The 12,245-nt window shown below is 42.2% G+C and overlaps 1 protein-coding gene across 1 annotated transcript in view; it reads left to right on the top strand.

Annotated features, from left to right (window-relative positions):
- The window catches only part of NDRG1 (N-myc downstream regulated 1), a 46,152-nt gene that overhangs the window by 20,487 nt on the left and 13,420 nt on the right, over nt 1-12,245 (top strand). Inside the window, exons 4-8 of the mRNA XM_054984384.1 lie at nt 4,582-4,687; nt 5,874-5,994; nt 7,817-7,879; nt 10,049-10,109; nt 10,652-10,738. Coding sequence (XP_054840359.1) covers nt 4,582-4,687; nt 5,874-5,994; nt 7,817-7,879; nt 10,049-10,109; nt 10,652-10,738 — 438 coding nt within the window. The remainder of the gene's footprint in view (nt 1-4,581; nt 4,688-5,873; nt 5,995-7,816; nt 7,880-10,048; nt 10,110-10,651; nt 10,739-12,245) is intronic.

Genomic DNA, 12,245 nt, shown 5'->3' with positions numbered 1-12,245 from the left:
GCTAGCCTGATCTCATCAGATCTTGGAAACTAAGCCGGGTTGGCCCTGGTTAGTTATTGGATGGAAGACCACCAAGGAAGTCCAGGGTTGCTGCACAGAGGCAGGCAATGGCAAACCACCTCTGTTAGTTTCTTGTCTTGAAAATCCTACAGTGTTGCCCAAAGTCAGCTGCAATTTCCACCGTACCCCCAAAAGTCCAGTATGTATGGACCTGAAGCTGAGGCCAAGCTAGCCACCTTACAGTGATGTATGTTTCAATATATACCAAACTGAGAGCCAGTTTAGTGTAGTGGTTAAGAGCGCGGGACTCTAATCAAGAGCCGGGTTTGATTCCCCACTCCTCCACTTGAAGCCAGCTGGGTGAGCTTGGGCTAGTCACAGCTCTCTGGAGCTCTTTCAGTCCCATCCATCTCACAGGGTGTTTTGTTGTGGAGATAATAATGGCATACTTTGTAAACTGCTCTGAGTGGGCATTAAGTTGTCCTGAAGGGTGGTATATCGATTATTATTATTATTATGTGGAGAGCGCGCGTGCGATGAGGAGCTCCCTCTCACTTTACAAGCATGCTACAGCAAGCATCCAAAGGATCTTTTTTCGCTCAAGGAACAGTGTGTATGCACAGCTTGAAATATGTTTTCAGGGCTGCTACTAGACATCTTTTTTGTATTGGTGGGACTCCTGAGTAGAGATGGGCACGAACCAAAATTCGTGATGAACCCGGCCAGTTCGTGGTTCATGAACCAGCAGTTTGTCAGATCCCATTTCTGACGAACCGCCACGAACTTTAGGCTGGTTCATTTGGTTCGTTTTTTGGTTCATCACTGCAGACAGCCTGGTGCCAATCAATCAGTTTCCTAGGCAACAGGGGATGGACTTCCTGCAGACCTTCTGCTGGCCCGGAAGTGATGATTTTCTGACCTGGATGTGACATTTTTACAAACCAAACTAACCAGTTAGTGAACCATGGGCAGGTTTGTGGTTCATGAAATTTGACGAACCACGAACCCCCATGGTTCGTTTTTTTCCCCGGTTCGTGCTCATCTCTACTCCTGAGTAGGTGATCTCCACCAGCTGCTGCCATCCCAAAAATGGCATTTTGAAATCAAGAATGGATCTTGAAATCAAGATCCACTTGTTTTAACCATGCGGGAATTTTAGAGCAAGTATCAGAGGTTATTGAACTTGTTTTTTTTTTCCTGAAGGACTACCAACTCCACCTGCACAACTAGTTTGCATGAGTCATTCCTCTGTGACTGGCATCCTTCTTGTGGCTGAAATGCTCAGTCAGACATATAGTTGTATGTAAGGGCACCATTTTTTAAAAAAGCAATGCTGACTCACCATGGTCTGCATACTCCCCCCTCTTCCCCTTTAGAACCCAGTTTATTCCAAGAGTTGGTTGAAGCAGTTTATACAATGGATTTATAAATATTTTAAATAAATTCATAGTCCCGATGTATACCCTGACTTCTAGAGGTTAGCTCAAAATAATCTGCTGGCATAGGCTTAATCCTTTCCCATCGTAGCTGCATTTATATGGTGAACAACTCTTGCATGCTGAGCTCTCCATTTTCATGTCTTCTGTAGGGAAGTGTGTCTCCTATATCAAAGGAGCACCTTAAAAAGCTATCTGTGATTAAACTTTGGGCTCCCTCCCTCCCCAGCCTTTTCTATTCTTGAAGCTGAGTGATATTGACTTTTCACCCTGCACTTCTTCAATTTCATAACTCCCTTGACCCAATATTTATTTTTTCATACCGCCTATAAAAAAGGTCTGTTTAGAGAAGAGCCCCCTTCACTGCATTCAACAAAGAGGATTCTAGTGCACAAAAGCTTATGCCAGAATACAGTTTTGTCTGTCTGTAAAGTGATGCTCGATGACTCTTTACTTTTACATGGCACTAACAAAGGGAAGGAGTTCAGGCAGAGATTATTCCAGCAGTGTCCTGAATTACCTGGAGCACTGCAGTCATCCACCAGCCGCCGGGCTCTACTTGGTCTTTTTATGTAGAGAACTAACTATTGTGCTAAAGGCTGCACATCAGATACTAGTTGCATCGTCTGGAAAAGCCCTTATTGTCTCCTTTTCTCTCTTGTCATCACTCCACTCCATCCCCCCAGTTGATGTCTGAACTATATGGGACGGGATCTTGCAGTTAAACCTACCTTAAATCCTACTTAAGAATGACGTCCTTCCAAACTAGTTTGTGTTAGTTTATCTGAGAGGCATTGTGGGAGGTGTGGGCTTAGGCAGGGCAGCAGCTTGCCTATATAACCCACCTTACCACAGAGTCCACGTAAAACCTAACCTCCTTTTCTTGGTGGACTCCCTGTGAGTAATACCAAACTGCACTGTCTAAAAATGGTGCTGGATGTCGAAGATACTGCTTATTTATTACATAATGCTGTAAGTATTTCAGTGGGAGGGGGAGGCAATAACTGAAATGTCTCCTTCACTTGTAGCTTAATACTGGAAATTTTAAAGACTAAGCAGCTGTATATTGAGGGTTTTTTGTGAATACTGACATGGAATTGGTTAATCCCTTTTGCCAAGATAGTTTTTGTGATTTTTTTTTGGACATTTCATTCTTACTTTTTTGGACATTTCATTCTTAGTTGGTCCTGAAAGAACTATATTTAGATGGAAGACCAGAGTTGCTATTCAGAGGAAGGCAACGGCAATCCACCTCTGCGTATCGCTTGCCTTGAAAACCCTGTGAGAGGTCACCTTAAGCTGGTTGCAGCTTTACAGCGCTTAATTAAAATTTTACATGCAGCAATGTATACATGTTTTGAGCAAACATTTGCTTGGATCCAAACTAAATTTTCTGGTGGCAGAATGGAACTTTCCTGCTTTCCTCTTCCCACTGATTTCCACAAAACGCTGCTCCTTGGAAATAGTGGGCCCTGAGGAATGGCCTGTTGGGAGTCTGCAGTGGAAAGGCGGATGAGTGGAAATGGCCAAATTAGCTTTGATCTAACCCATTGTTTAGTACCCTAGAATACCTTTGCTTGAAACCTTCCAATATGCATCCCTTAGTGCTGATGGGTTTGCTCATTCCCCAGTAATCTCATAATTGGCTCGTTGACTTTCCATTTTCCTTTGAGAGCATGTTTTAGGTAGGAAGGCATATGAAGATGGCCGTTACTGACTCGATGCTGTAATTTTGTTTCATTTCATGCTGTAATTTTCGTTTCATAGGCACACTCTAGTTCTTTTTACCTATTGGATTTCTGATATTTAGTATATTAATCCCACAAGAGTGTAACAGTACAAACAGTATTTCTCTAAATTTAGTTCTTCTCATTTCAGACATACATTTTAAGGCTATTTGTAAGAGTTTAAGTCTAGAAGTGGAAGGGGGAACCCTATTCATATTTGTTGTGGACTGTATAATTCTAATATAAATCTTAATCCTGTTCAGTGTTCAGAAGCCTGGTAGTGAGTCTCCTACAGCTGCTAAAGCAGACCTACTTAATGCTCAGGTGTTTGTTTCATCTGCCCTGCTTTTTCTCTAGGGAACTCAAGGTGATAATGCGTATTGCTTGCTAGTGGTCTCCCCATCCAGGCATTGACCCCAACCAGGGAGGGGCTGTGGCTCAGTGGTAGAGCATCTAATTGGCGAGCAGAAGGTCCCAGATTAAATTCTCAGCATCTCCAGTTAAAATACTTATTTAGTAGGTAATGTGAAAGACCTTCACCTGAGATTATGGTGAGCTGCTGCCAGTCAGAGCAGACAATGACCTTGGTAGACCAATGGCTTCACTCAGTGTAAGGCAATTTCATGTGTTCATCTGTTCTCCCATGTCCCTGTCTGTTGCTAATGCTCCATCCATTGACCCCCAACCAGACTTGCTTAGCTTTGGCATGGATGCTACATCAGGTGCTCTGTGTCTAAAATAGAACAAGCTATACTTTCAGCATGATGAAGCATGCCTGATAATATAGAACTTTTTGCAATGTTTTTAACAGACCATCGTTTCCTAGTAAAATGGTTGAGGACAAACACCTGTTTGAATCTTGTTCAGTATGACCAGTGCGTGTGCTGGTGTATGTTCTAAATTCTGGCAGAATGCTTGGCCAAGATGTTTCCCTGCTCCTGTTGAAGAACTCTGCAATGTTGGCAAGCCTAATCTATAGTGATATAAGGCAAGATTTTCCTGCTGGACATAACAGAACTTGTAAATACGTCCCAGAGCAGCAATCTAAGGCTTTTAATGTATCTGATAATTAAACAGATACTTGGAAGTCTTCAGATTTGAATACAGTAGCATCTTAGAGACGAACAACATTTTCACAGTATAAGCTTTTGAGAGTTAGAACTCCCTTCTTCAGACACTCTCGTCTTACCTGTCAGGCAAGGTAGCTCTGACTCTTGAAAGCTTATATGCTGAAAATCTTGTTAGGCTCTAAGGTGCCACTGAACTCAAATCCTGCTGTTCTGCTACAGACTAATGCAGCTACCCACCTGTAATTATCTTGAAGTCTTTGTTGGAGGTAGTCAGTTTTTGTGGGGGAGAATTGCCAGCAGGTAAGAGGAGTATAAACCAAACGAACTGATGGTCCTTCTCTCCTGCAGGAGCAAGATGTTGAAACAGTGCATGGTTCTGTCCATGTCACCATGTGTGGAACTCCCAGAGGGAACAGGCCTGCAATTCTGACCTACCATGATATTGGACTAAATCGTAAGTGTGAGAACTAGCTGCGCTGGCCTATGTCTGGCCAATCTCTCATGATTTAATGTGCAGGAAGAGCTGCTTATTACAACTTCAGCTGTTTTGCAATCTGCAGCCCAATCTCATTCAGGCAACACATTGACTAACATGCTTAAGCAAGCAAGCCCTTGGAAAGGTAGAATTTTCTTAGATACTATGAACGAGAATGACTTGCTGGATCATCCGACCCAAGTATAGGGTAGGATGCGTGCTCCGTACTTCTTTCTCCAGTCAATTTTGTAGGCATAGCTTGTTAACATATAAGAAGAGATCCTTAATTAAAGGCAGTTTTGGATTCTTAGATTTTATTAAATCACATACTGATTGGAAATGAGAGAGGCTTTAGGATAACCATTAATTTCTTGCCCCAATGAGAATTTGCTGTAGCATTCCTAGAAAAGCTTGCTCCCTTCAGTCTGTCTTGAATCAGTTTCCTAGTAGGACCCTAAGTTTTAGCATTATTAGACAGGGAGAAAAGTTTCTGTATGCCATGCATAGTTTTGTAGACCTCGGTCATGTAATCCGCCTCCCCCCATCCGCTTTTTTCACTAAAAGAAGCTTGTGATAGTTGGAACATTTATTTTATTTGGAGTTGAGTGGAGAAAAGGGAAAGGGAAGTTCAACACTGTACGTATGTATAAACTGTAAATGTAAAATCTACTCCACATCCACAAATCAGTCTTCATCAGGAAACTGATCCCAATTTAACATGTGCCCATAACCTCTTGTCCTAGTGTATAACGGATTTATCTGTTTGAAGAGTTAGCAAATAAAATAATCACTTTAAAATGGAATTGAACTGCAAAGGCAGAGACTGCATGAGAAGGCATGCCTTTGAATTTGTGCTGCAGACCTGTGTGGAATCAACAGCTCATGACAAGATTTCTTTGGAAAGGCCTCCCTTTACTTGGTGCACATCAAGCAAACTGACATGATCGTCAGAACCAGAACTTTCCTATATAAGGCTCACTCTTTTCAGATCGCGGAGAGAGATCTCCAGGATGACTGGACTGAGGGCCATTCTCACTTTCATGGGAAGTACAATCTTACGTACGGCTTTCGATGGAGTTGCGCTTACATTTCCCAGCAGTCCATGTTGATGATTCATTTTTCATTTTCACGTAGACATTCATCGTTCCCTTCTTCTTTCCTAAAGATAAAACATGCTTCAACCCCCTCTTCAATTTTGAAGATATGCAGGAAATTACACAGCACTTTGCAGTCTGCCACGTGGATGCTCCTGGGCAGCACGAGGGAGCCGCCTCTTTTCCAGCTGGGTAAGTTGGTTCCACAAAGAGAGCACAGAAACGTACTTAAAAGGTGGCATGGCGATTTTGTGTTATGAAATAACATCTATAATTGGAGCAGGGGCACTTGGAAAGGAGGCAAAAAGCATTGCTAAGGAGATACCTGCTGCTTCCATGACATCTGCTAGCTTACTTTCTGTGTCTTAATGGAGTCAGTGTCAAGAGGCTTCCATTTGCAGCGAGAAGGACACTTGTTGTCCTTTTTCTCCTATAAGCCAATAATCCTCAATGAGTGCTGCTTTCTAAATATCTTTGTGACTTCCAAGCTGTGGTAATGTCTGAATTGCATTTAGAGTCTCCTCATAGGGGGTCTCTTTGTGCGAGTCACATGATGGCAAATTCACATGTTTATTAGGCAAAGAGCTGTGGAAGTTTCAGCTTTACACCACCTGTACTTTTCCTGCATGCAGCTACAAACGTGATTTGGCAAAGTTTCATAGATCTATACAAAACATTTTTCCATTAATGATACACCTTCTTCTGCAGTGCCTGAGCATGTGTCTGGTACAATAAAAAGGAAATCCCATTATAGGAAAGTGAATCGGTGTTCATAAGGCTAGCTGCAGCATAAACATGTGGCTTCTGTTCATGTACAGCCTTTGGACGCGGCAGATGGAATATCTGTGCGCCTTACCTCTAGTGACACTTGCCATGTGTACACTTATAGGTAATTTGTGTTCTGTCTGTCTGCTTTGGCCGTTTAACTTGGAGGTCATGGGTCCTTTATTACAGAAGGAAAACTGTTGTGGGTTAATTTTGCCTTCATGAGGTTTTGCCAGGGCCCTCAGTTGTTTGTATAGTTTACAAGCCGAGGAGGGGAATGGAGAGGGTTTGCCACCTCTCTAGCTTTAAACACCCAGGTAATACTTGAAAAAACTTGAAAAAAAGAATAAACCTGCTTTCTTCTATATTGAAAAAGCAATTACCTCCATGCTGAGTAGGCAAAAATTACCTGCATTGCTAGACATTAGACCCCATATTGTCAGGCATAGTCTGAACCAAACAAACTGACTTCTTTTAATCTGTTTCTTGCATCAGCTCAGGTGTGTGCTTTTTCTAGTCTGCCTCCTGTAACTGAAGACGTGCTCCCTATTCAGCTGTCTCTATGGTCAGCCAGCCACAAGGAGTGTGACATTACTCCATACACTATGATTTGTGAGTTGAGATGTCACAGCAACACACAGTTAGTGCAAATTGTCTCCTTGGGCAGGCTCTGGAGAATATGGGGCAGAAATCTGTTAAACGTGGCTAGGAAATGAACCTCTAGGTGAAAACCCCAATTTAGTACCAGCTGGACTATGTGCATTCAGTTATCAAACTGGGATTTGATCAAATCATGGTATCTAAATGCAGCCACAGTCTCAATGGCAAGTGAAGGAAGGCTCGGGCTCTTGCCAGGGCCATATTAACCTATGACCAGGCCCCTAGGCTTTCAGGAATTTCGGGCCCCCTCCGGCACTTCAGCCTTTCACCCCACTACAGCCTGAACCTGGTACGGTAGGTAGTAAATCACAGTACATAGCCCTATATCCATTTTGAGGGTCTCCTGAAGAATTCTATTCACAGATTGCAAAGTGCCTTTAACCATTGGAGCCCTAGGGCACAGGTAACAGTGCCTCAGCAAAAAAAATTGATGGGTCCCTAGTTCCTGCGGAGCCCCTAAGCTTCAGCCTAGTCAGGCTTATGAATAGTACGGCCCTGGCTCTTGCACAGTTTGTTTAGAAAATGTAGTCCTTTCTTTAAGAGATTAAAACAGGACTAAATTGTGATTCTTCCATTATTGTTCTTATAGATATATGTACCCTTCTATGGACCAACTTGCTGAAATGCTTCCTGGAATCTTAAAACAGTTTGGGTGAGTAAAGTTGTTTGCTAATAGTTGAATCACTTAAGGTTTTTCAGTATGAGCAGTTTCCTATTGCACAATGGAAATTTTACCACCGCCACCCCCAAACTAACATCTTTAGGGGTCCTGTCAAGTTCTAGTATGTTTGAGTCTTTGGGGTTTATTGACAGTGCAGTGACTGTGGCATTCTTTGTGCTTTATAGTGTCGACCTACAGGAATCCCAGCAGTGACTGCAGAAATGTGTTATGTAATCAGGGAATAAACCAGTTGTCTAAATACAGGCATCAACTGACAAGCTACATAGGCTTTGCTTACCTAATGTATCTTCATTCTCTGACACTGTATTGTGTTTGACTGTTGTGAAATTTTATTGCTTCTCCTATTTTTCTAAATTATATTTGCTCTGGTAGAATGGGTAGTGCCAGTTGTCAGGTTTAACAATTGAACAAGGAATTATAGTACATCCTTCCGTGTGAGAGATGACTTGCCATTCACAGCTTTTTGAACTGCTAAAATATACACTCTTGCACTGATATCTGAAATATGTTCAGTTCTACGACTTAGCTAATTTAAATTGTCAGAATGATCTCACCATTCTATTTTGAAACGGGACATCTACTTTAAAAGAGTACTATTAGAGTTAGGAAGGATCCTATTTTAGGTTAGTCATTTTTCAAGGGGTTTTGAGTATGCATTAATGATGGAAGATACGGCGAATTAGCTTTTCAATAGCCTATTCAATAGCTACTTTATAGTGCTTAGATCAAGATGGGTAGCCATGTTAGTCTAGTTCTTCAGACACATGTATCTGAAGAAGTGAGCTGTGGCTCACGAAAGCTCATACCCTACCACTAATTCTGGTAAGTCTTACAGGTGCTACTGGACTACTTGCCCTTTTCCACTATGTAGTGTTTAGTAAATGACAGTTGAATGCACTGCTTTTTGGTGATTATTCACTGTGGCAAAAGTCAAGCAAGTTGAAACCTAATATAACCAATTTTACTTGAAAGAGGTGAGATGGACAGGCTATAAGGGTCAAGCTAGATGTGCAGGTTTTTAAAGAGTTGGGTCTGGGTTCCCCAGACAATAACACGGGGGGAGTTTTTCCCGTGGTTTTTACTGCTCCATGTGCATAGAATACTCCATGTGGAGGAGAAAAAAACAGGGAAAACACCTCCTTCCTGTGCTATTTTGACATAGGGAAATGGCTGAAAGGGGGCGGGAGGACCCCCCCCCCCCCATGGAGGCATTCTGAGACCATTTGGGCTCTCCTTTATTTTTTAACAGCCATTCCCCAAAGCTGCTGTGTGGCTGCAGGGAACTGGAGTTGGATCTGGGGAGCCCAGACCTAACTTTTAAAAAACGTGCACGTCTAGCTTGACCATAAATAAATAACCACCACTCGTCCAAAGCAATATTTTGAGCGCCAGTTTGGCGTAGTGGTTAAGAGTGCAGGACTCAAATCTGAAGAACCGGTTTGGATTCTTCACTCCTCCACTTGAAGCCAGCTGGGTGACTTTGGGTCAGTCACAGCTTCTAGCTCTCTCAGCCCCACCCACCTCACAGGGTGTTTTGTTGTGGGGATAATAATAACATACTTTGTAAACAACTCTGAGTGGGTGTTAAGTCATCCTGAAGGGTGGTATATAAATTGAATGTTGTTGTTATTTTGAGCATGGAGACCTAGGCTTAGTTGAGACAACCAATAAGCCTGTCAATCTAAGCCGCTTATTCCAAGTCTATATAGAACATGCCCGCTAAGTGAACCCTGATCTTTGTGACTGTTTTATTTAATGGTTTACAGTGTACCTATTTTGCAGGGGTGGTAGGAGGAGAATGATAACAGGTCTGATATTCAAACTAAAAATGTCATTGTGCATGTTAACAGCAGAACATTGACAAACCAAGATGTGATGGTACTATTGAGTCACGCTACTTTGTAGCTGTTGGTCTCTGGAGGTTAAAGATCGTGTTGCTCTGAGGCTTATAATTGTTAATCGTGCAGGCCATAAGAAGAGAGGCAGTATTGCATTCTAACTCACCTGCTCAGCTTCCAGTATGGCATAGACCAGTAAATACTAAGTGCACTTACTATGGAATAGATACGGCAGGAAAAAACTATTTGAAATCAGAACTCCATTGAGTTTCACTTTGTTGTTCATAACTGTCCTTTATAGACTGAAAACTGTGATTGGAATGGGAACCGGAGCTGGTGCCTACATCTTAACCAGATTTGCTGTAAGTTTCATGGGACTCTTCTGAAGTCTTGCTACTGTATTATACAAGCATAGGCTCTATGGTCCCCCTACCCATCCTTCACTGCAGCTTATAACATACTGATTGCTAACTGCCTAGCATGTAGCTAATAAAAAGATCAAAGCCCATATCTTCTCTGAATATTTATGCATTAAAAGCCATGTGTATCGAATGCACAACTGAAAGTGTTATATCAATGTGGCAATTTGTACAATCCTTATTTGTTCTCCTATTAAAGCAGTCAATTCTTCATATATTTCACATGGCAGTATTGTTATGCTAATCCAGTGCTAGCACATGTGTTCATACCTTAGTGTGGCTTGTAGAGCTCCATTTAGTCTATTTCTAGAATACAGTGACCGAGAAAGTAATTTGGCTGCGCAGTTTTCAAAGAACAATTTCACTGCTCATTTGCCTTTAAAATAATGGTATTACTGTACTCCTACATTTGTAATTTAAAGAAAGTCTTCCATGTTGCATTTTACTTCTCCAATGCCTATTTGTTCTCCTCCTTCAATCTGCAGCTTAACTATCCTGATATGATCGAAGGACTCGTTCTTATTAATGTCAACCCATGTGCTGAAGGATGGATGGACTGGGCAGCAACCAAGGTAAAATTGCACCTGTTTGAAGCTTTCATTTTAAACACGCAAACACTTTAGCAATTCAAATTCTGCATTGTGTGTAACGTGGACAATTTGTTTGGCAAAAACCACTCAAACAAACTGCACTTTAAGTACTGCGTTAGAGTTCTTTCTGAATTGAAATACTGAACTGTAGCCCTTCCAATTTTATTAGATGTAGTGAATCATTTCCCACACATTATGTGCCTTAATCTCAGCATCTTCAGAACCTAGGAACAATGCCACAGATCTGCAATATCATGTACTTTTAAATTAGCCATCCTATCAGTATTAGTTGCCCCATTCCCAATGGATGCTTGCCCAAGGATCTGGAACACTCCAGGTTCGAATCCCCACTCTGCCGTGAATGCTCGCTGGGTGGGCTTGGGCCAGTCAAACACACTCTGCCTCACCTTATCTCACAGTGTTGCTAAGAATAATAGGAGGAGAGGGGGGGATGATGTAAGTCACTTTGGATCCCCAATGGGGATGAAGGTGGAATATAAATGTTTGTGGTGCTGGCGTAGCCAAGATGATCTGTCCTGAGGCAGGAGCAGTGCCTATTTGGTTGGTGCCTATTTCTGTACTTCTGTTAAAGCCAGCCATAGCATCGCAGCAAGTATTCTTGCTTTGTCCAAAGGCAGGCTTGTGATGCTCTTGAATCTAGCTTCTCTATAATCTGGAGGTGGCTTAGGAGGATGGGTTAAGTAGTCATGGGTAGAGATGGCCTCCTTGTGGCGTTTTGTGCTTTCCCTAGACCCTTAGCTCACTGACACAACTAAGCCACTTTGCATAATAATCTGCTTGCCAAATGTGCTGACTGCAGAGAATAATTTTCTAGTCTTCTCAGGGTTTAGCCTTAATGCACTCACTCCTCTGGGCCTATAAAAGATTCTGGCATTTGCATGACTAAACATCAGATGGTGCCCTCGGAGATCTGGAGCAGGTGAGTCTTGACTGCTCCACTCTGTCATATGGATCAGCATGGCCTGTGTCCTTTAGCTTTCCCATGTTTAATCAGAACTGTTGTTTCCCACCCCTCCCTTAGTGGTGATACGCAGAAAAAACCCTCTGCTGTAATTCGAAAGTTCCAATTTCAAAAATGTGTAAGTACAGCCTATATCTGCGATGTGGCTGACGCCTGAGTGCAGAAAATGAGACGGATGATGTTGAATGTCAGGCAAATTAAAAACATGACCATAGCTAAGACTTGCAGAATAAAAAGTAGAAGCTGCATAGAAACACAGAAAAATCCATACAGTACTTTCTATTGATTGATCTTAAATAAGCACAACATATCTTTCAAGCTTTGAGTTCCTCAGAACTCATCAGGCTGGATATTAAAAAAAAAACAGTTGTGGAGGGGGAAAAGCACATATTTCAGGCCATGGTGTTTGGCTCCATCTTGTGTAGGATACTTGACTGACTTCAGTGGGCACAAGGTGTGCCTAGCTGGTACTGAATTGCACCCTTGACATGCTGGAAAGCAGAAGCA

This window comes from Eublepharis macularius, chromosome 7 (assembly GCF_028583425.1).
Source record: "Eublepharis macularius isolate TG4126 chromosome 7, MPM_Emac_v1.0, whole genome shotgun sequence".
Taxonomy (NCBI): Eukaryota; Metazoa; Chordata; class Lepidosauria; order Squamata; family Eublepharidae; genus Eublepharis; species Eublepharis macularius.
Note: the sequence above shows the minus strand (reverse complement) of the source record. Positions and strands in the feature narration are given on the sequence as shown.